The sequence below is a fragment of the Xenopus laevis genome, chromosome 5S, assembly GCF_017654675.1.
Source record: "Xenopus laevis strain J_2021 chromosome 5S, Xenopus_laevis_v10.1, whole genome shotgun sequence".
In the NCBI taxonomy this organism is placed as follows: Eukaryota; Metazoa; Chordata; class Amphibia; order Anura; family Pipidae; genus Xenopus; species Xenopus laevis.
Window position 1 is genome coordinate 121,707,744 of NC_054380.1, and position 25,598 is coordinate 121,733,341.

Consider the following 25,598-nt stretch of genomic DNA (forward strand, 5'->3'; position numbering starts at 1 on the left):
ACAGTATATTGCCAAGGACAGTGAGTAGGATAATAAAGTTAGTATAATGGAAATTATTCTTGTAATTGTATTTACATTTAGGGGGTTATTTATCAAAATCCAAATTTATCTCTCTATTTATGGAAAGCTATTTTATTAAAGAGTGAAGTTAGAGATCGCCACAGTCCTCTAGAGTGAAATTTTGCCACTCTCCATTAATTTCTATGGGATTTTGAAAGGCAAATTTATCAAAGGATGAACTTTCACCCATTGATAAATACTCTTTTAAAAATACCATAGAAATTAATGGAGAGTGGCGGAATTTCACTCTAGAGGACTGTGGCTATTTCTAACTCCACTCTTTGATAAATATTCCCCCAAATCTGCACTGACTTTTTCCCCCTATTTATCAAGAAATTTTACCGACAAATTATTCTGCGGTAAAATTTTCAATAAGATCATTAAAAAATCCGAATCAGAGAATTTTTTGGATTTGATGCCCGGATACTGCAACGAAACCCAGAGAAAATCAGGATATCTTCAGGACATCTGCCATTAACTTCTACATGAACTTGGCAGGTCTGAGTTGGAGAACTTTTTTATTCTGACTTTTAACACCATTGGGGTTTAATAAATCATGAAAAATTAAAGTTTGCTTTCTACGAAAAAATTTAGATTTTTCCCCTTTAAAAGTCCAACCAGAAAAAATCGGACTTTGATAACTAACCCCCATAGTGTTCATGATATTTGTTTGGTTAAAAAGTTTCCGAATAAAGACCCAGATTCATTTTGGTAAGAAAAGGTTTATCACGTAAAAACTCAAGGAAGATATTCAGTTTGAAATGCAATTCAGTTCAGAAAAACTTTATCCTGTAAAAACTCCATTAAAGTCTATAGGGAAAAAACAGGAACTGCATTAGGATAAAAGGTTTTTTCTCCTCTAAATTGAATCTTGTTCATGACTTTTCACATAATAAACAATGAGATAACTTTTTCTCACTGAATTAAATTTAGCCCAAAATTGTATACTCCATAGAAAGCTACAGAGTAACCATATGCATTTAATGCTTCAACAGCACCAGCCATAAATCTCTCCATTGTGTATTAGTTTATAAAGAACAAAGCCACCAACACAGACTTATTGGTTGAGGGCTGCTCTAGTGATGTGTTGGTTTTAGAGTTTTAAATTGGGACCAGCTTCATTCTTTGTAATCTAGAATATGATGAGAGATAGGTGCTGTTAATGTGTTAGGCTATATTTCTCTGTGCTTTAGAGCCATATTTTAATTGGTAATTGAATCAAATAAGGGTTTAATACATACACTATTTAGTTACTGTAATGGCAACATGTTTCAAAGTTTCTTACATTAGTTTATCATGTTTAAGCGGAACTGTCTGCTTCTCTGCTTTTGCGGGTCAAGCAATATTCCCTGTTTGATCTATTGCAAATTAGCTGCCACATCTGAATGATTTAATATCTCTCAAACATTTTGTTAATCATGCAGATTATACGCAGTACATTGATCAATCCAACAAATGCTAAATATATGTAAAGTATAGACATAAATAAAGTAATACAGTCAAAATACAGTAAATTAATTAGTATAAATAATATGACAAGTTGTGTTTTCAAAGGTTTGCTTTTCATTAAGTCATTAACTTCAAGAAAAAAGAGAATCCATTCTTCTTGTTTGAGATAATAATTGGGTAAACAGTGGTAAAGCAATGTAACTAATTGATTTTGATTCACTTTTTTTTATCAGATAGAAATCATCAGAGCAAATTAGAAAGCATTGGTCTTAAAGGGACATCATAATTAGCAGTTACTCATTTTGAAGTTGTTCCATCGATTTGTCACAACTTTGCACAGGTGTCTTGTCTCATTGCCATGTTTCATGCTAAGGTTCTAGGGATGTTTATGCCATGGAGCAAGGTTCTTACCTCCCTCAGATGAATCTCCTGCAGTGGCAACCCTTGTCTTTTTTTGTTTGTGCTGCTATAGGCAGCATCCAGTACTTCTCACCATGATCTGTTCCATGACCTCTGACAGAGAATTTGTGCCACTTGCTTAGCAGTTTACTCTGAGAAAAATACACTCTTTATTTTTGTTGCATCTCAATTGTTGTGAACCTACAAAAGAACTTGTTTCTACAGTGCATTGTTACTCAGCTGTGACACCATTTCTGATTGCCAATTCACTTTCCTGTTCTCATCAGCACTTGTGTGAGATAAAGACTCATTTGAGAATTATTCCAGTCTGTGCTATAAGTTTAGAATTAAAATGACTGCTATTTGCCTATTCTTCTAATATGTGTTATCTTCTCTACTACTGTATATCTAGTTAAAGGACCAGTAACATCAAAAAAAAATGTTCAAAAATTCGTTAGAGCACAACAAAAAATGAACACAGAGACAAATGAATCTTTTAAATAGCAAAGACTTTATTAAGAAATAACTTACAGAAAATCCACTTCCTGTCCTCTTCAGAAACGGCGAAAAGGCGACCATCCACACTGCAGCAATCGATTTCTTCTCCCTGGATATTCACTGACATCCTCCTCTCGTTGTGTCCAACAGCAGCTGGTTTCGTTCCTGTGCTGGCGGCGATGAACTGACAGCAGCGAGTCCTCTCGCTTCCCTTCCACTGGCCTGGCCGTCTACAGTCTCCCAACGGCACACTTGTTCCTGCACTTTCACTGTGCATCGGCTTCCCTGCTCCGCTCTCCTCACCTCCCTCTCCGTCTCCCCTCCTCCCCAAGCTGCTGCCTTATCTCCCCTTTGATTTATCTCCCCTTTGATTTCAAGAAACAATAAAACCTCTCTTATTATTCATGCAAACCTTATCCCAGGGATTAATAAATAACGCTCGGTGTGCTTCTAGCGAACATTCTTTTCTCATCTGTTTCTCATACTTCCAAAGTGTCGCCCTCTCACTGTGCCTGCAAAGGGGGAGTCTCTGACCGGCTATTTATTATATATTCTCGGGCTGCAGCGTTATGTCAGAAGGTAGAAGGGAAGGGCAACGGATGAAAAATGCACAGAAGGTCTACATAGAGCAAGAGACAGAGAGCTTAGACCACTAGACCCCCACAGCCTTCCCAGCGAGGTAGCGATTTTTTCGCTCCTACCCCAGTGCTTTGCGCCTAAAGGGAAATTAAACGTGTAAAACATGGTTTTATTGTTTCTTGAAATCAAAGGGGAGATAAATCAAAGGGGAGATAAGGCAGCAGCTTGGGGAGGAGGGGAGACGGAGAGGGAGGTGAGGAGAGCGGAGCAGGGAAGCCGATGCACAGTGAAAGTGCAGGAACAAGTGTGCCGTTGGGAGACTGTAGACGGCCAGGCCAGTGGAAGGGAAGCGAGAGGACTCGCTGCTGTCAGTTCATCGCCGCCAGCACAGGAACAAACCAGCTGCTGTTGGACACAACGAGAGGAGGATGTCAGTGAATATCCAGGGAGAAGAAATCGATTGCTGCAGTGTGGATGGTCGCCTTTTCGCCGTTTCTGAAGAGGACAGGAAGTGGATTTTCTGTAAGTTATTTCTTAATAAAGTCTTTGCTATTTAAAAGTTTCATTTGTCTCTGTGTTCATTTTTTGTTGTGCTCTAACGAATTTTTGAACATTTTTTTTTGATGTTACTGGTCCTTTAAGACACTTATCAGACATAAGACTTCCAAACCTACTCTTACCTAGTCTGAGCCTGACAAATGTATTAGACAGTGTTAATTCCACATTCCAACCTTTTCTACTATAGAACCATTCTTAATAGTCATGTACCACCTGGCACAAGCTTGTGTGTGTGTGTTGATAGTTTTGCAGTGGCCCTAGTTGTCTAGACCATGGATCTTTAGAACCTGTGAGCAACATTCAGAAGTAAAAGGAGTTGGGGAGCAACACTAGCATGAAAAATGTTCCTGGGGTGCCAAATAAGGGCTGTGATTGGCCGTTTAGTAACCTCTATGTGGAGTTCAACCTACATTGAGGCTCTTTTTGACAGTACACCTGGTTTTTATGCAACCAAAACTTGCCTCCAAGGCTGGCCATTGAGGCCAATGGGAGCAACATTTAAGGGGTTGGAGAGCAACATGTTGCTCACAAGCTACTGGTTGGGGATCACTGGTCTAGACAGTTTGCTAACCCTGCTTCTACCTCTGGCTAATTTGGACCACTGGAGATCTACTTGCACAAATCAAGCATGGGAATCCTAAACCACAGCAGATTACCAGGCACCACAAAAACAGTGTTGGTAAATCCTGTTGTGGTTTTTAAGACAACTATTCAGGATCTGAAATTAAACAACTGCTAATTGTGCAATCCCATGGTTGTCAAGATCTGCCTTATATATAACACTGGTAAGTCTCACCTCCTACTGATGTATTCACCCACAGTCTCTTTAGGATCAGCTACAGGCAATCAGATAATCAATCTGATAATCTTGGTTTGTTAACTGAGCTATTTAGCTACCATGTGGCTTGTTGTTCTAGTAGTTCATTTTTGATCCTACAATGGAGATAGCATATTGAATTCATGAAGGTACTTGTGTCCAAACACATTTCTGCATTCCAACAAGGATGTAATTGTAATAACCTCTTTAGATGACTAGTGAGAAACTGTGCCTATTAATGCTGGGGAACCCTGGAGCTACTGCCATCCTGGATCTGGTAGTACAGTAGCTCCAGGGTTCCCACATTGGGTGGCATCAATAGGTACAGAAGAAATGCCCCAGTGAATAGGATGTGAACATTGTTTTCAATGTGTAGTTTAGACATTGTGTAACATACTGTTAACAGACAACACCAGCAAGGAAATCTTCTCTATAAAAGCCTTTATTGGATTACTGGTTCTGACCCAGGCCCATAGCAACATTTCAGACCAACATTGGTCTTTTTTCAAGCTTGACACCTGTAAACAAAATTATGAACTGACATTTCTTACACTAATTAAATATAACAAAGTGGAAACAAAGATCTGCAGCAATTTATTATAACAAACAATTGCAGAAAAATATGAAGACCTCTAAAAATAAGAGGTTTTCTGACAATTTCTAACAAAAAAAATCCTAAAACCTCTAAATGCCCAAATTGATTAAAAGCAATCCAATAAGCTCCCACTTACTTCTATAGCACCTCGGCAATCTTTACTTGGCGAAATTTACATGAGTGTTTTTTGTGGTTTTTACACTAATAAATCTCAAATTTCTAGTGCTTTTAAGAAATATAGGAAAACCAAGTTTTTTTGAGATTCTTGGAAAAAAAATGCAATTCCATTGTTAGTATATGGGCCCCATTGTGTACATAATTATTTTTGTTGATTTACTTAAGTTTACAATAATGCTTATATGAGGATATAAAAGAAAAGGGAAATAAAGAAAAGTTTCACACACAACACGAAACAGTACAAACTTTGCCAATGCCCTTTAGCAGTCAGTGTCAAGATAGAATATCCATTTTGCTAACAGACATAAAAGCTTTGCTATAAGATAACCTCCACAGCTAGGAGGCACAATGCCTTATAATGTCTCTGCATTATTAAGTTAAAAATGTTTCTTTTGTTAGCTTCCAAAGTAGCTTGAAACAGAGGTATATTTCACTTATTCTCAAAATGTTTGCTTTATATTTTTTTTAATTTTACTTCTGTTTTTCTGTACACAGATAAACGTTTACTCAAACCAATCCTTAGCAGGTGCATTACCATTATTGTTTACACTGTCATTACATTTATCTGCAAATAGACAATAACTCCTTTACAAAACATGTATAAGATCTGATTACACTCAGATTAAAAATGCCAGCAGCACCCACCACTATATGTGCCTCTATCTTCCATTCCAAAAAGACATTTGTGGTGGTAGCCACACATTCTTTACCTTTGGAGGTAACAAGCATTATCATATGTTATCAATACAACAAAATGTAATGGTTTCCAAATGAAAGCCCTTTGGAATATCATTGTAACTGTCTGGATGGTACTGTAGTGCCTCTATACCCATATAACCAAATGAGGTGGTAGCAAGACTAAGAAATCAACGTTTACCAGGCACAGGGTGCTTCTAGTACCAACACATTAACCAGCTGTAAAATTGTCATTATATTCTTTATTGGAAGCATTCCACTTCACATGGGGCTTTTTTCTGCATAAAAACATGCAGAAAAAAATTAAAATTAATTTAGTTATTTAGTGCCTGAAAACCCCTTGTGTTTTGGCTTAAGATTAATTTATGAATCTATACACTTTTCACAAATTATCAAATGTTTTTCATTATAATGCTCAAAGATATGTCTTGGGAGCAAGTTCTGGACAGCATATGGAGAGTTAGTCCATGGGATTCAAGAAGCAGCACAACAATGTCCTGCCTTAAAAAAAAAAAACCTCTGAAATTTTCTTTCCTAGGATTGCCAGAATTTATATTCCGACATAAAACTTTTCAGTGAAATTGATCCTCACCCATTGACTTAAACAACAATTTGGCAGGTTTTAGGTGGCAAATAGTTACATTTGAGTTCTTAAAGTGCCAGAGTATGACAAATCTCGAAAATCAAATTCAAATTTTTTAAAAACTCCAATCAAATTTGAATTACTCCTTAGTCGAATCTGAGAGTTTTGATCATAAAAAAAACTTGAAAATGTGAATTTGGATTTTCAATTCGACAGTTGATTATTACTGTACAGTCTAATCATAGACAGAAAATAAACATGTATCAATTGAGGCAATTTAGAAATAGGAAAGGATTTAGGCATACTTGTGAACAGCAGTGTAGATTGTTATAAAAAATGTATTTGCTGCATCAACTTTCAAAGGGTTGGAAAGGCTGGACTTTTATGTTTATGTTTATCAACTCATTTATAAGGTTACAGTACTTTCTCTAGTTTCTATTAAACAATTTACAAACTTTTATTTCAGTACTTTCTGGCTTATTATTTTGGAGATGAAAATTCTTTTCACATGGCTTACCACTTAAGCTCTCAGCGAGATGTACTGGAAATGCAAGGTTAATCAGTATTTCTTTTGTTTTGGAAGTGGTATCTATATTTTATAGAGTAAGGCTATTCAGAAATGGATGTTGGATTAAAGAATAATGTAGGGTTATTTGATGTAAATAATTTAGGATTTTAGACCGAGCATAAGAATATAAAAGTGTTGATGTTTTGCTTCAGTAGACAAATGTATGTTATCACCTAGGTAGATAATAGTGATGGGCGAATATGTCCTGTCTCAATTTTCAGAAACATTTTCGAATAATTTTGATGAGTGACAATGTTTATGGATTTTTCGCAAATTAATTTTCCCTGCAGTTTCGCAAATTTATTCGCTGATGTCGAAACGCAGAAATTCACTACGAATTCACGCCTGGTGAATTCATTCGCCCATCACTAGTAGATAACCCTGCCACAATGAGTATCAAAACATAGAAAGTGCTTGACAGCAAAAGATTTTTGTTGCACTGTAGGGTGCACACTGGTTTTTCACTGCTAGGGGTAGCATCCAATATATTAAACCCAGTCCAGTAGCAGACCAAATTAGTAAAAAAACAAAACATACGGTGTGTAGCGCTATAGTAAAATGAGTGCACTCCCAATATTGTGTTCCGGATGATACCTTAAAATCTTAGGGAGTAAGCCCTCACAACAGGGTGTAGTGCAACTGTAACTGTATTCAGCTTGAAAATAATGGGCACTAGTGGTTCTTATAACTTAACCAATGAACATATTTATTGAACTTACAATCCTCAATGGAGTGTACAATGAGCAATACAGGATCAACAGTGGAAAGGCAATACTCATAGTACCTTTGGTCAATATCTGTCCCCTCATGAACGAGGACACTGTATGCAGCCTTGAGAAGGTACACCCAGCTTTCAGCCTTTTCCCTTAGTGGAACCTGAGGAGAAACTATCATTCCTAGGTGTGTACACTTAGTACCTACTTCTGGGCAATTAGTACCAGGGATCTTAATCCCACTCACAATCCTCGGAGGAGCCTCAAGTTGCTCAGCTAAATATCCTGTCTAACTGTCACTCCTACAGTGACCTATGAAGGTGAGTAGCCTATCCTTGCTAGACCTGACCTGTCTAGGTTCCACTCGAGCTCTGCCTGCCTGCTCAGGCTAGAGCCAGGACAAGATGGGCCCTGAAAGCATGGCTTCAAAGGGTTTTATACTTTGCCACAGTGCTATCTACTGGTCACTATGGTGAACAACAAGGGGCATAACTTAAGGCAGGAATAGGAAACGGTTACCCCTCCTAACTGTATTTTAGGACCCAGTTAGGTGTCTATAACACTAGGGGACTGCCTGCTAAATAATACTGGGGAACTTATTTACCAGTCCCCTACAATTGTTTTATTGTGCCAAAAACAGGCAATTATTCAGGCTAAACACCAGCCATTTATCATGCCTGGGGCAATATTAGATATCATGGATGAGGGCTGCATAGCCAAATGTGCCATTTTGTCTGGGGGGTCCTAGTATGACTCCATACACAATAAAAACAAAACAGTTGCTTAGCTTGTCAAGTACAAATATTCATTTACTTACTGCACCACAGCATGCACAGTGTTTTTTACCCACAATAGTCTTGTTGGTGTTATTTTGATGAGTTTGGCATGTGACTGATGTGCACCTTATTTCTTATTCTTTTGGTGCAACTGCGGGGTTCAATGTTATGCACTGTGGTACTCATGGAGCTACCACTTGGTTCAGAGGTAACAGTAGCTCCAAGATTCCTCTGCGTCAATAGGCTCAATATAGTTCTTGTAACTTTTTGTGTTGAGGGGTACTTAAATCTACTGTGTATTTCATTTGCTGATGTTCAATATGGATGTTTAAAAATGTTAAAACATCAGTGAATAGTTCAAACGTTTTCAACAGTTCATCTTTATCTGTGTTTCACTTTGCTAATTACCTTGGATGTTTTCACTGCAGTTTTCATTTGATCAAGTTTTGTTATCGGTTTAGATGCAGAGAAATAGCATCTGCTTCTGTGCCACATGCATTTAATATTCCAAAGCCATGAGATCTGATAATGTTTGTACACCTATTTAGCATCTGTTTATAAGCTTTTGGTGTGGATCAAACTCCAAAATCAGTGAAAGAAGCAGATGTTTCGAGTCATTGGCATTTTGAGCATCTGGTCAAAAACAGTTGTAGACAGATTGGATATTACTAAATATTATATTGTTTCCACACTTGTGAGAATAAGAAATCCTACTAATGCTTAGGTATAACTATACTATTTCTATCACTGACTAAACAAGCTTTTACACTATGGTTGTCTTTATCTGGCGAGTAAGTGAGTTTCTTAATTTACACCTGCCATTTGCTATAGACCTACAACTTCAGGCAAGCCAAGCTCATGGGCAATCCATAACATTTAGGATTCTTTTTGTAAAATGAATATTTATACTTTGTAATATGCAAAATAAATTCTAAATGCGCAAGCTGGGAGTGCCATTGGCTTCAAGATGTCAGCCCACTGTGCTGGGCTAAACACAAACCTACTTGAAGACCTGTATTGAGTTGAACCGAATATAAAGTTATTCAAGTCCACTTATTCTAAGGTTTTGCTGTTACTTTTCTTCCCCTCCTTCTGTAAAGGGTTATTTGAGTGTTCCAGCCCAGTCAATTGCTCGATTTTCTGCTTTTAAAGGATTTAATCTAAGATATAAACATAGGGCAAAAATGCTTAATTATGAACAGCTTTTTAGAGCAGAACATTTTGATGGCAGCTTACACTGGGATTATTGAACAATTAAGGTTGTTTAAAGTTTCATAGAGGCAGTTTCACATACTGTACTTTGCTGCAGTTCCTACTTGTTAGCTTCATTAATAACTGAATTGGGAAAAGCTCCTCTTAAATAATGAAAACTAAACATTAGTAAGCAGCAGTACCATTCTAAATTCCACATTATGAATTTCTATTATCACTTAAAAAGTGTTCCATGGCTACATCTAAGCAGGTTATCAACAAGATAACTTTTCAGAATGCCCTAGAGTCCAGTATTACTCTATACTGCTAATGATATCAGTTTGCAACAGTAATACATGCCATTTTGCATTCACTCTGAATGTTCTTAATTATTAGAAAACTAGAAGTAATTTTTTTAAATCACTTCTCACACAGTGTGTCAACAGCCAATTAGTTATGATTGATTTTGTCATCCTTATAATAATGAAAAACAAAGCACAGCAACGGGGGACGCACAGCAGTTCTCAATTAGGTCTGGGGGTTCACATGCTGTGGAGTTAAAAAGAGAACAAATAACATGGTAAATAATGTATTCTTGACCCAAAAAACAAGAGTATGAAAATATATACACCTTGTAGTAGGAGACTATAATAATTTCTTCAGCAGCAGTAAGAATTGGACAGTGGACACACCTATTTGGGGATGAGGTTGAAGGGAGAGAGGAAAGGAATAATTGTTGGAGCATTTATCTGGTTTTGGCTAAACCTTTCATTTAGAAGTGTTTCATTGATACTAAATATAATTATACAATATGCTGTCTGGCTGTCCTTAAGCTTAAGTTGCATCCCCTTTATCATTTCTTTTCCCCTAACCATTGCCTATTTGCTAGTCCCTCTGTTTGCTTTCCACCCCTATTTCTTACGCCTTTCACTTTGATATTTGTCCCTTTCATATTTTATTGTCTCCTGCAGTTACATTTCTGATTTTATATGAGTGTAACAGCAATTGTGCTAGTTGTACAAAGCTCTATTTAGGTTTACTTATTTTCTCAAGGCAAAGTACTGTATGTCTAGTTTTGGTATATGTCACATATTTACAACTCAGAGGGAATGCAGGCAACTCTCTTCAAGACTAATGTTTAGATTCCAAACAATTACTGCTTCACCAAGCCCCTGCTGAAAAAGTAATGATAAAATAGATGTCATCCACAAAAACCCATTTAAATCCATTTTATAGACCTGAGTTGATCAAATACTAATCAACCACTATGATTGTCTTCCACCTGAGTGTCAAAAGCATCTTCTTTTCTGACCCTTTGCTAACACCTCTGGTTTGGAGCATGCTCAGATGCAAGGCTAAGCTTTTGTACTTGTGCATAATGTCCTGGCATAGTCAATGTTTAGTAACCTTCTATTGCCCTACAATTATGTATATCAGCTCAACACTGCACATGCTCATTTGGGTTCCAGTACATTGGAAGCAGAGCTAGGCAATTCCCTATAGTTCCAGGGGGAAAGAGGGAAGCATATAGTGATGTTACATCACTTTTTCTTTAATACACCTGCATTTTAACATACAATATCTGTGTATATTTGGTTGGAGCAAACAGAAAAATAGCAATTTTGATAAATGATAAAGTCGTGATATTCCTTTAGGTAAAGCAATGAGAAGGGTTGAAGGCCTATATGTACTAAGTGCTTAATGTTTGGTTTTGTCTAATCTGGAAAACTCTAAGATAACTTCATAACATGTCTGTTTTCCATTTCCATTTGTGTAAACATTTGGGCATGGAATCTGACAGTATCATAAAAATTGCATCTATTTCAGTATCTTTTTTTTGTTTATTTCTTTGTTTCAGCAGACTAAAACTGGTTTTGCCCAACTGTACAATGAAGGTTCAGAAAATGCTTGTGATATACGCCTGAAACTTACTAAGGAAGCACTGACTTTACAAAAGCAAGACGTTATCTGTGTTTCTGGGAGTGACCAGAGTACAAATGTAAGTGCTCCAGCGGATTTTCAGTTCTCATTCATCTACATGGTACCTCAAACTGGCAACAATTTTCTCATATAAGTTAGTGGGATTTGTAAACTTGATTGAAATGTTAAATATTGAAAGGAATTTTGAAAATCTATCAATTCAAGTAGAAATTGCTACTAGAAACATTTATTTAGGCAAAGGTTAGTTGTTTCAACTGCTACTACCACAAGTAATAACTGATCAGAGTAACATAAGAGGACTCTTCTTTGTTCACCTACTTCATATTCTAGAGTAGAGCCAATATGTTGTTGCTTTTCTCATTAAATTATTTTCTAGCCAATTGTGGCTGAAATAAACAGCAGGTGTAATTCATGTTTCAAATTTGATTAGTTTAAAACTGCTAATTCCATGAAAACTGTAAAAATAATTTTAACAAAAACTTGTAATTATTTAAAATAACTTAAGAAGTTGTAAGAAGAATACTCTGACCAATTTTACATGAATTTTTTTTCAGGATTTTCATGGAGCAGATACCACATAGCTGGTGCATGGGCAAGGGTGTTGCAAAATTGCATGGATAATCCTTTGTTAGTGATACTAACAAAATGTAATTACAATTTCAAAATAATTGATCAAAATGCATCTGTTTTATAGATAGTTAACTCTAGCAAGCAGGTCATTTTTATTTGCATGGAGCTCTTAGAATAATCAAATTAAGCCATGAATTACCACACTTGGGAAAGTGGTTTTACTTATAATGAACTCATATCACAATAAATATGAAAATATGGCTCTTTTTGAAAGCAAAACAAAGAGAGATAATAACTAACTGAACTGGCTTAGCTCCATGTATCCACTGTATTATTTTGTCTGTATATTTGTTAACAGATGGTCACTTGTCCGTACATATGCAAGTGGACGTTGACCAAATTCTCACAGCCAATAAGATTGTGTGGTGCTGCAAAGAAAGATATAAACTACTGTATACTCAATATTTCCATCATGCACTGACAATATGCATATTTTACCAGAGGCTCAAGATTTGGAATATGCCATTAATGCTGGTGACAAACCTGGAGTCATCTTGGGGAAAGTGTAGGGAGAGTCAGGGAGTGTGGAGAATCCTTGCTCCCTCGGCTACTTGGTTAAGCTTTTTAGACTATCAGAGAGAACAGGTACCCTATCACTCTTTGGGGCAAATTCACTAACCTCCAAAAATTCACCAGTGCCAGCTTCGCTCACAGCACAACACTTCGCCAGGCGTAGATTCGCCAGGACAACGCTAATTCACTAAAGTCCGAAATTGCGCCGAGGACGCGGAATGCTGTTGAAGTTGTGCTAGCGTTACTGTGCCAATCGAAGCAAAGTTGCGCTTGCGTTGCCTAATTTGCATACAGCGGGAAGGTAAAGTTCAATGGGCGTATATATGTTGTAGCAAATACATTACACTACACAAGCCTGGAAAACCTTAAAGGAAAACTATACCCCCAAAATGAACACTTAAGCAACAGATAGTTCATATTATATTAAGTGGCATATTAAAGAATCTTACCAAACTGGAATATATATTTAAATAAATATTGCGCTTTTACATCTCTTGCCTTGAGCCACCATTTCGTGATGGTCTGTGTGCTGCCTCAGAGATCACCTGACCAGAAATACTGCAGCTCTAACTGTAACAGGAAGAAGTGTGGAAGCAAAAGACACAACTCTGTCTGTTAATTGGCTCATGTGACCTAACATGTATGGTTTGTTGGTATCTTTGTGAGTACAGTGAATCCTACGATCCCAGGGGGCGGGCCTTATTTTTTAAAATGGCAATATTCTATTTATGATTACCCAATGGCACATACTACTAGAAAAGTATATTATTATGAAAATGGTTTATTTACATGAAGCAGGATTTTACATATGAGCTGTTTTATGCAATATCTTTTTATAGAGACCTACATTGTTTGGGCGGTATAGTTTTCCTTTAATAAAATAGAGTTGTTATATTGCCCTACACATGAGCCCAGCGTATAGTTTATGTGCCATATGTTAGGAAATGTAGGGGGGAAGCTGGTTACCCCCAAATAAAATTTTATGCTATTTTTCAGCCTATCACCCTGAAAAAGGAAAAGACGCTAGCGTTTTTTGGGACTTATAAAATTTTTTTGAAGAAGTCCTATCTACTCTATTGCACTTCGCCTGGTCTGAGATGGCGAAGGCAAGTCTGGCGCAAGAGGTAATATTCAAAGTCCGCATCTTAGTGAATTTGCATAGTTAGGTCCATTCGCCAGAGCGCAAATTCACCAGGCGTTAGGGAGTGAAGTACCGCTAGAGCCTATCTCCTTCGCTAGCGAAGTTATGCCAGTGACCATTATTAAATCTGTGAAGTTCTGAAATGGCGTCACACTGGTGAATTTTTGCCCAAGTTAGACACTTCACCCTTGAGTAAATTTGCCCCTTTCTATTTTGGAAAGTTTTTGTTCACAATGCAAAAAAAAGCTTTCATGTTTTAGAAATCCCCTATATGCAATTAAAAGCTATCGGTTAAGACATGAATGACCTGCAAAACTTTTTTCAGAACTATCCTAAAATAATCTTAAATATCAATGTGAATTTTTTTTCTGCTTGTAGAATGCTATCTTAAGGTGGCCATAGACGCACAGATAATATGGCACGGAACTAATTTTCGTACGATATTCGGTGCTTGCATGGTGGGAAAAGAACCTACCGATAATGGCAGAAGACTTGAATATCAGTCAGCTCGTCGCTGGATGGAAAATTTTGATCTGTGCCTTTGAAGGCACCCAAACATCAGCCAATGATAATGCTGAATCGTCAGATACAGGTAGAATTCTATTGTTTCTACCTGTATATCTACCTGTATATCTGACGACTCAGCTCTACGCGTGTGTATTGAAATGAACGATCTTTCTTGGAAAGATCGTAATTTTTAGGTATTTGGCCACCTTAAGCCTTATTAGTTTAATATAGGAGGAATCAGAAGGCAGTCATTGTTGTCCTAGATCCAGTTTTGTACTAGTTTCCATTGTTATTATTCAAAAATGCTTTTCAAAATTATGTGTGTACGCTGAAAATGTTAGTTTTTGAATATTTACCTAAATTGTATTTTTCTGCAATTTTTTAAAGCGCAGAACTGTTACACTTCATAGACACCATATTGGAGGACTGGGTTTAAGCATCAAGGTATGTTCAGTTAACATTTTAGCGTTCCACTAAATATCCACAATTTTCCTGCTTATATCTTGACTGTGGAGTTAAGTACCTGTACTGTACTTCACATTAACATTGGGGCAAATACACTAAAAGCGAATCTGCACCGCCATGTAACGTTCAATAAATATAGCAGCTTAGTAGATTTGCGGAGTAATGACCATTCGCCAGAGTGAAAATTCGCCTGGCAACAAAGTGCGAACGGACGCTAGCGATGGTCTTGCTCGCTAGCGATTTGTCGTCTACGACTGTTAGTAATTGCTGATGTCCCTGCAGTAAATTTCCGCTACCGTCGGACACTTCGCCCTTTAGTGAATCTGCCCCTTTGCATGTGTGTGAAAGCATAAAGAATAAAGGTTTCAGGGTAGGTATATATAATTTGCTGTATGTGGCCCTTTACAAATCACTTTCTCATTCCATAAATATAATATTCCAATTTCTCTCTAGGTTTTAAGAAAGTGTTTTCTGAAACAGCTTTAAAGTTAGCTGGAACCGTCATTGTTTTTTGGGCTTTCTGGACACAGCCCTACTTATCACTCACTTAGGCTCCTATTGTGTTATAATACCCTAACAAGACAAAGGATAGGAAATATGACTAAGTAGAAGAGGGACCACCTCAATCGCTATTCCTACTGCTTCCCTTATTACCATTTGCATCCCTTGTGGTAAAAATTACTTACCTGAGACCCTGGGCCAGTGCACCTGCTGAAAACTGGACTGGCCCAGGGAACGACTGTACAAGAACCACATCACAAACTTCTTGCTATTCTTCTCTAGGGGCTTCTAAGTTTGACTTCTAAGAATCCTAACTTGGTGCTCATACAGAAGTATCCTGGTCTGGTGCAGTTTTCAGCAGCACTGTCATGTGTCCTTTAATTGTCTTTACTCAACTTCCTTCTCTGTTGTAAATGGGTTTAGATTAGCGGTTTAGCCCCACATTTTTTTTTTAAATTTAAGTCAGCTGTTTTTGAAGACTCTTTTCAAATTAAAATGATGGTTACAAAGAAAAAAAAATAGGATAACCATTGCTACATATGGTACACCGCTGACCAAACTGCATCTCTCCAGATGTCCTTCTACTCTCAGAATCCTTAGTAACAATCATATCTGCTTTAACAATACCCAGCTGTATATTTGAGGAAACTGTATCATAATTTTCTTTACACTTAAAATTTGTTTTCTTTTTCCAGGGTGGAGCACAACATAAAGTACCTGTTGTTATATCAAAAATCTTCAAAGATCAGCCAGGTGAAGTGAAATTCTTGTTTTGGGCATGTTAAACTAATCTCTCCTACAGAATTCAGAGGCTCTATAGAAAAAGGAAACTAATGGGTACTGCTCTAAACATAGCCATTGCCAAGGTCTGGCATTAGATATCGGTAGCCCCATCAAGACAAATTCTTATACACTGACTAGTGAATTTTATCATTTTGAGTACTACCTTTTAGTAGGAACTATATATTTTACCATTTTTCTTTTCTTTTTGCTAATAATGTATCTGTGTTGCAGTCTGGTTTAGCTCACTTAAATCCATAATGGGAACACCAATAGAAAAATTGATTGACCCTTTCTGCTGAATACCATTCATAATAATATTAATATCACGTGTATCATAATTGTCTAAAATCCTTTGCCCAAAATCCAAAACTGTAACATGCTTTGTTTCTATGGCAACCTAAAACCATTCCCTATTTATTTTTGTATACTGAATAAAAAGTTACTGAGGTCATGGGCACTAAAAACAACAGTGGCATCCAGATAATAACTTCTAATAAATATTCAAGTTTTTTAAGTTCATCATATTGTGATATCATGATCTCCAAGCATCTTCATATTTTTGTATAATGTTTATAACAGCATCATTTAACCTTACTTTTTATATACTTTATTAATTTACATTCACTATTATTTCCTAACACTATGGTATAACTGAATACTTCAACTGAACAAATCCAAATGATAGTGTTATGAGATTACTTACCTGCAAACCGCATCCTTTTCGTGCAGCACATCCACTGCAATCCCAAGCAGTTAATATAGTGTAGGGCCCTATAGGGATACAGGCCCTATAGAGTTAATCTTTTCACCATTTCCTTGGGTTATTGGGTAGAATCCCTGTTACAGAATAACCTTTACAGTGATAGGCTGAGAGATTTGATGACACTGCTCTGACACACTCCTATATAGTGAGTGCAGGGAGTGGCCTCTTCCTCTTTTGCCTCTGGATGTGATTCCAGCTGGATGTGCTCAGGGGGACTGAGTGCAATAGGCCCAGAAGAAGTCATGTGTCCAAGTCGGGGACCAGGTAACCCCGTGAATGAGGAACAGATATACTAGGGCAGACTTGTCATAGTCTCTCTAGGAGAGAAAGGCAGATAGGATAGAGAGAAAGAGCAGCTGAAGCTCCAACAAGGATTTGCAGAAAGGGAGTAGGGATGTAGCGAACTGTTCGCCGGCGAACTTGTTCGCGCCCGCCTAATGTTCGCGAACGTTTGGGAACGTTCGCATTTTGAGTTCGCGTTCGATTCGAATACAAATCGTTCGACCATTCGACCATTCGACCGCTAAAATCGAACGATTTCCATTCGTTCGAACGATTTCCATTCGTTCGAACGATTTCCATTCGTTCGAACGATTTCCATTCGTTCGAACGATTTCCATTCGTTCGAACGATTTCCATTCGTTCGAACGATTTCCATTCGTTCGAACGATTTCCATTCGTTCGAACGATTTCCATTCGTTCGAACGATTTCCATTCGTTCGAACGATTTCCATTCGTTCGAACGATTTCCATTCGTTCGAACGATTTCCATTCGTTCGAACGATTTCCATTCGTTCGAACGATTTCCATTCGTTCGAACGATTTCCATTCGTTCGAACGATTAAAATCCTTCGAACGTTCGATTCGAATGAAAATCCTTCGATCGAACGATTAAAATCCATCGAACGTTCGATTCGAATGAAAAATCCTTCGAACGTTCGATCGGCAGTTCGCTACATCCCTAAAAGGGAGTAGCTTCCCAGAGGCTCTGTGTTGCCTCCAGTCAGGGACCTCAGTGTAGAGGGACTGTAGGGTAGAAGCTGCTTTCCTGACAACTTCCAGGAGGGAAAGGTTGTACTGCATTTGCCTGTGTACTCTCTGTGTGAGCCTGCCTTTGATCTGTGTGAACTCTCAATATGCTGTTTTCCTCAACTCCTGCGTGAGTATTAAACCTGTGGTCATTTGCCCTTTTTGGCATAATAAACCGTTCCTGATTGTTAAGAACCTCCTGGCGCCCAAGTTGTTTTTGTGTGCACAGTAGCCTGGGGGGGATGTAGTTGCACTACACCATAGAGGGAACACTTCCACTTAGCGAAGGTCCTGCCCTGGGTGTAAGTCGTGTGTAACCCATGCTCTAGTGTTCTAGCTGGTGAATTAACCCCGAGTGGCCCAAATAGGCGTTACAATAGTCAATGTAAAAAACTCAAATTACAGAGCACAACTCTCAGTTAAAAGCCACATTTTATTTCCAATTTTTAAAAAACATTGATGCATACAGGATATTAAGCTTTCTGCTTTATGTGTTTCATGGCGTCTCGCCACTTCCTTTAACTAAGAGATGACCCCTCCGATGCTCCATACAGTTTTACTTGAACTGAAGAACATTGCTTAAATTCCAAATACACTCTGTTAAAAGAATCACTGTGATTTTCTAAACTATGCCATTTTTAAATATATATTTAAAAACAGAGGGATTAGGCTGAATTGTGGCAAAGTTAACCAAACTGTGCACAAGGCATTTGTCCTCATGTCAGCAAGTGGCATTTACTTGTCAGCTTTTAATGCTGATCCATGGAGCACTGCCTGGAGGAATGGCTGTGCTGTGCACATGTGTTGGATAAAAAATCTAGGGTAAGTTCATACCATAGCATTGGTGTTGTTCTGGACAGCCCTGCCCTTAGTACTTGCTATAGGGCAAACCAGAGCCGGGCCAACCTGGCCAGGCACCCTAGGCAGCCTGACGGGCCAAGGCGCCGGCTCTGTGCGCGCTTGACTGTGCATGAGTGAAAGTTCGCTCCAGCGCGCATGCACGAAAGTTCGCTCCAGCGCACATGCGCGAAATGCGTGCACGCATGCGCAGAATCGCATTTACATGGAAGAAGCCAGTGGCAGTCAGTGAGAGACTGGACCGGACACGGGGTAGGCGACAGAGCAGGTACGTGCCTGGCTCCCCCTCAGCTTTGCCTACTCTGCCTACCCCTAGTTCCGGCCCTGGGGCAAACCATAAGGACAGAGCTCCATTGCTGTCTGCATCCCCTGCCAATTCTTTTACTTGTCTGTCTTGATGTGCAATTAGTGGCAGGTACTGAGCAGAACACTTATACGTGTCTCCCCTTCCACTTGGAAATACAGTCAATGTTGTATTATTTAGGGAATTTGGAGACCCACACAAATTCTGTAATAGAGGAAAGAGGTTTACAATGTACAAATAAGGTGCGGATTGCACTTAATTTTGACACTTTGCACCCTGCCTTGAAGGTCATAAATGACCTCTACAGTTTTAGAATGTATTTAACAAGTACAAACTAGTTGTAAAAGTTGCTTAAAGATAAATAGAGAGACATTGCTTTTAGAGGATTTATATAAAACAGACTGTGTCTATGTTGTAGAAATGAATATTATTACTGGAACACTATAATCTAGTTGTCACATCAGAACTAATAGTATATGATGGGATTATGCAGATCACATTTTATCCCTGTGATAAAATATATAAAATATAGTCACATTAAGGGGTAGATTTATTAAGGGTCAAATTGAAAATTCGAATTCCAATTTTTGATTTTTTTTATGGTCAAAACTCTCAAATTCAAATTGTGAATCATCCAAACTTGATTCGAGCTTTGATTCGAATTAAAATTGCGAGATTTATTTTTGGAGAAAAAACAGGAATCTAGTTTAGTCAAATTTGATTCAAATTAGATTCCAGTTTTCGATTCTGTAAAATTTGTCTGAGTTTCAGATATTCCATTTTTTTTTTATTTATAACTCCCCAGTCGAATTTTGAGTATTTTCGAATTTAAACAAGTTTAAAAAAACTCGACCTTTGATTAATGTGCCTCCATAAGCAATAAAGGAGTTTGGTAGTTATATAAATATATAGAATTTAGAAATTTAAGTAATATCTAAGACAATGTGTCCTTACGTTTTATAGTTGGGTTCCTTAGTTCTTACAATAAACAAATTTAAAGTACTGACAAAAACTGTGAAAATTAGTTATTATACACAAATAAACAAGCAGACTACTCAGAACTGCCCATTTAAGTGAATAAACCAATTCAAATAAACTTTTACCATCGAAATGCCCTTATGGAATAAAAGCTTTACCTCGGCAATGAGCTTACGAAAAAAAAGACTCCTATTAATCACTAGAGCTATATTTAACCGCAATTAAGATTTAGAGGCATTCTCACCTCACTGGGCTGCTTACCAAAAGACAGAAAAATTAATAGAAGGTGTAAAACAAAGTCATGAATAATGTGATAAAATATGCATCCATCCTTTTTCAGCAAATGAGTAAAGCATAAGCATGCAATATTTCTAGAGGATATAAACATGACCCATTATCTAATTACAACATTAAATGGAAATTTCACTACAATTTATCTTTATTTTCCTTGCTACATTGGGAAATTATTTGAACTAATTTGAAAACAAATTGTTTAAGAGCTAGATTGTGGCATAAATGAACAAGCACATACGGAAAAGGAAAAGTAACGTTTTTTCAAAAAAAAATTTAAAACCGTATTCGCCATTTTAAACATTTTCTGGTTTCAAGTAAAATTTGTACTGCTAAGCTTAAAGTCTTGGAATGACAATTTGCCATTGACGTTGCATAAAGTTCTATATTTAGGTCTTCAAAAATGACATGCTGGTCCTTGAATACCCAGATATCCAAGGAAACAATTGTCTATGCAAAGTCGGCTTTGCTCTACTTTTATGTAAAATATACCACTTGGTTTCTGAGTTGCATGTGTATCCATCAGTTTGTGAGTACTATTATTCTGAGTTGTATTTTTTCATACTCAATTGTTTATATTGCAAAAATTAGCATCTGTGAAGAACCCTTCTACTTGATTCATCCAGAAGAAGGATTTCCAAATTTGTGGTGCTAAAAAAATTAGCACATGACCTCAGATTTAATAAATACTTTGCACTTTCTTCCATTTGACAATCTACCCTAGCTGGTGACAAAATGGGTTACAGAGACAGAAAAAACACAGACTCATGTTGGAGGGAAACATGGGGGAAGATGTTTTGGTTGTTTTTTGTTTCTTCTCAGCTTTCGACTGATTGTTAATCCAATTAATTTCTGAGAGACCTTTTTATTATTTTAGTGGTTTTAGAGGTTTTTGAAACCATAACTAAACCCACTTTCTCTTCAACCAAGAATGTTTTTCATGGTTTTTACACTTAAAAATTCTTGAATTGTTAGAGCTTTTATGAAATATAAGAAAGCCACACATTTGTAGAGATTTGTGAAAACAATTTACAGCATATTTGATTATTAGTAAATCGACCCTGACTCCTGAAATAATGTTTCAACTCAAGGATTGGAATTTAAAGTTCAAGAATTTCATAACAACCTCAAAGTCAGCATTTCAAATGAACTCTTTCACATGTACTCTGAAAATATCAGAAGAAATAACAACACTAAATAGGTGTGTAAAAAAGAGATTCTAAAAACTATAAAATAAGTCTGTAATAAAGAGGTACTAAAAATCTGTTAAACAATTTCTAAAACAAAATTCTCATTTAACTGAAAATCAAAGGAAAAACAAAAAGCGGGTTTGGGGGCATCTAAGCAAAATCAGATTCCAGATGCTGCTGCGTTTCACTCTTAAAAACACAATCAGATTGAACAATTCCTTAGGGAATCATGAAACTTACGGAAACTAATTTGATTTGTTGGTACAGCAAAACCAACTTTCTAAATTGCCAGCGTGAATAAGCCCGAGAGCACATTGTTTGCGGTGATTTTTATTCTCATTTGAATAATAAAGAATGAAACGTGTGAGTCAAGCTTTATGCATTAAGGTATTTAATTAGAAAAATCTAACAACCGCACTGAAAAATAATTATCACTTACATTTGCAATCAATTCTGTCCTTAAATGTTGCAGATCTCTTCCACCCTGCTGTGTGTATTCCAGTGGCTGAGCACAGGCCTCTGGTGCTGTACAAACTCAGAGACTAAACTTTAACAGGTTTGGAGCTTGAAGCATGAGTACTATATAGCAGTAGTGCATAGAGAATACAGTATTGACTACAGTTCTCTCTACCAAGAAACAGGAAGCTTTTAACTTCTTACCGCGGGCCTATCGACCAATTCTACGCTCCTGAGAGCGATTACTTGGGGATTAACGTTACAAAGTGATATAAAAAAAATCATAGCTACTGACTATCACAAATTAATGGAAGAAATGCAGAGTGTAGTATAATTAACTTTAGTTTTAATAAAAAAAAGATCTCAAAAATGCATTTTTATATAAGTATGACTATATTAATTGACCATACCATTACTCTTATTTAATATTTCTTGGTTTTTATTATTCTAAAGCTGACAAGACTGGAATGTTATTCATAGGAGATGCAGTAATGCAGGTAGGAAAGTCTTCAACTTTTGCTTGTACTATACCCATGTTTTTTGTTTTAAAAATATATCTGTGTACAGTCTGTAGGCAACATTTTAACTCTCATTGTAACAAACTGTGGAGGTAGGGGCCTTAAATGTGTGTGGGGTCCACAAAGGTAGGCCTATCAGACAACGAGTTTACAGACATGCAACCTTTTCATTTAGTTGCAGAAACATTACATGCATGATAATTGGAGTGCTATTTAACTGTATGTGCATTATGTTTTTTGTAATTAAAGAATAACTAAAGCTTAACTAAAGAAGTAGCTAGAAATGTTATACATTATGGGGCAGATTTACATAGGGTCGAATATCGAGGGTTAATTAATTAACCCTCGATATTCGACTGCCGAATGTAAATCCTTCGACTTCGAATATCGAAGTCGAAGGATTTACCGCAAATAGTTTCATCGAACAAAAAATCTTTCGATCAAACGATTAAATCCTTCGACCGAACGATTTTAATCCATTGATCAAACGATTTTTCTTCGACCTAAAAATTGTTAGAAAGCCTATGGGGACCTTCCCCATAGGCTAACATGGCACCTCGGTAGGTTTTAGATGGCGAAGTACGGGGGTCGAAGTTTTTTTTAAAGAGACAGTACTTCGAATATCGAATGGTCGAATAGTCGAACGATTTTTAGTTCGAATCGTTCGATTCAAAGTCGAAGGTCGAAGTAGCCAATTCGATGGTCGAAGAAGCCATAAAAAAACATTTGAAATTCACATTTTTTTTCTTCTATTTCTTCACTAGAGTAAAGTAAATGGGCCCCATAGTTTTGGGCTTCAGTACCAGCCCAAGGCAGCCGCATCCCTTTAACAGTAAAGATCTGTGTCTCCAAAGATGCCCCAGTAGCTCCCCATCTTCTTTTCTGCTGATTCACTGCACATGCTCTGTGCTGCTGTCACTCACTGAGCTTAGGGACCCACTCACAATATACAGTACACATAGAATAGAAATGTCACAATATAAAGCTGATTAGTAATTAATACAGATAATTACTACATGGCAGCATTGAAACCAGTGCAATTAGCATTACATTTTAATTATAAGCAGGGTAGCATCAGCTTATATTACAGTCCACCTCAATTTATGCTCGATAAAAAGCTACAACCCCTAAGCTTAGCTTCTCAACAGCTGCTCAGAGCCCACTGAGCATGTGAGTGTCACAGACACTTTCCAAGATGGTGACCCCCTGTGACAAGTTTGAAGTCCTGGATCATTGCTGCTATTGACAAGCTGAAACTTTAGCCTCGTGCAATAAGTTCAGTATATAAAATATGGCAATTTTAGACATTTTCTAAGGTTTTTTAAGCTTTAGTTATCTTTTAAACTGTAGTATTAGGCATTGATAATGTTATTAAGGTGTTACTGTGTGTTCATGATGATACAAGATGCTTAGATGAAGGACTATCCTTGACTCTCTAAATCAAACGTTCTTTTATGTTACAGGTTAATGGCATAAATGTTGAAAATGCGAATCATGAAGAAGTGGTAAGTTGTAAGTATTTTACACTGATCTGTGTTCATTCTTCCTAAACCTTTGTTAATCTGCAGAAAACATGTTTAAATAATGTCGACAATGTCTGTTATGGGCTAAATATTTGTATCACATGGAAAAGGCCACCCAATTCAAATTCACACATTTTTTCACACCTACATTATCCCAAATTATGCTTAAATTGGAGCTGTTTGTTAGTCAGTCAGAATAATTAATGTGCTTATTCTGTTATTCTGATGATGTTCTTGCAGTAAATCTACTGAGGGATGATATATTGTACACCAACACAGAGGGGATAATGGACAATTTGGTCTCAGGTACAGCAAAGGTCATAGCTAATGCTTTCTGCACCCTGCAACATTTGAAACCGCCGTCTCTGTATAATGGCTGCATTACTGGTGTATAAAGCCATATTAGTACTGGTGTGTAGCTCCAATTTTCTTAGGGTAAAGTCCAGTCAGAAAGTAAACAAATAAATAATAAAATATACAAAAATCAAAAAAAGAAAATTCTGTTGAAAGATGATCTCTGGGTAACACCCATTCCAATGGTTTACCAATTTTTGGGAAAACACAAAGAATTCAAATACAGGATGATTCAAAGAGGTCATCCTGTAGTAAAGCAGTAGCCAAAAAAAATGTATAAATCTTTATTAGGACATGTGTAAGCCTGACGCGTTTTGTGCCTAAGATAGGCACTTACTCATAGGCTGCATTGCTGGTTCCCTTCAAGGCCACTGTGCAATAAAATATATGCCTCCTAGCTGATATCCAAATGAACATCTAGCACTGGTGTGTGGTGGGAGGTTCCCGTGGGTGATGATGATGGCATGGAATCCTGAGTGTGCAAAGTTACAGGTATGTGATTCTTTATCTGGAAACCTGTTATCCAGAAAGCTCCAAATTATTGGAAGGCCATCACCTATAGGGGCAAATTCACTAACCTCTGAAAATTCGCTAGTGACGGCTTCGCTCACAGCGCAACACTTCGCCAGGCTTATATACGCCAGGACAACGCTAATTCACTAAACTCTGAAGTTTTGTCCAGGGTGCTGAACATTGGCGAAGTTGCATTAGCGTTACTGCGCCAAGCAAAGTTGCACTAGCGTTGCCTAATTTGCATACGACAGAAAGTTAAAGTTGAATGGACGTATTTGTTGCAGCAAATACTTTACATTACACAAGTCTGGGAAACCTTAATAAAATATAATAAAGTTATATTGCCCTACACATGAGCCCAGTGTATAGTTTATATGCCATATGTTAGGAAATGTAGGGGGGAAGCTGCTTACCCCCCAAAAAAATGTACGCTATTTTTCAGCCTATCACCCTGAAAAAGGAAAAGACGCCAGCGTTTTTTGGGACTTCAACAGTTCAACAATTTTTTTAGGAACTCCTATCTACTCTATTGCACTTTAACTGGTCTGAGGTGGCGAAGGCAAAGTCTGGCGCAAGAGGTAACATTCAGTAAAATCCGCATCTTAGTGAATTTGCGTAGTTACGTCCATTCAAAAGAGTGCAAATTCGCCAGGCGTTAGGGAGCGAAGTACTGCTTTGATT

At 37.3% G+C, this 25,598-nt stretch overlaps 1 protein-coding gene across 2 annotated transcripts in view; it reads left to right on the top strand.

Annotated features, from left to right (window-relative positions):
• Window positions 1-25,598, top strand: part of sntg2.S (syntrophin, gamma 2 S homeolog) — a 276,383-nt gene that overhangs the window by 101,821 nt on the left and 148,964 nt on the right. For both annotated transcript variants that reach the window (XM_041565024.1, XM_041565023.1), the window contains exons 2-6: window positions 11,521-11,658; window positions 14,779-14,835; window positions 16,053-16,110; window positions 22,463-22,506; window positions 23,991-24,032. In XM_041565024.1, coding sequence (XP_041420958.1) covers window positions 11,521-11,658; window positions 14,779-14,835; window positions 16,053-16,110; window positions 22,463-22,506; window positions 23,991-24,032 — 339 coding nt within the window. The remainder of the gene's footprint in view (window positions 1-11,520; window positions 11,659-14,778; window positions 14,836-16,052; window positions 16,111-22,462; window positions 22,507-23,990; window positions 24,033-25,598) is intronic.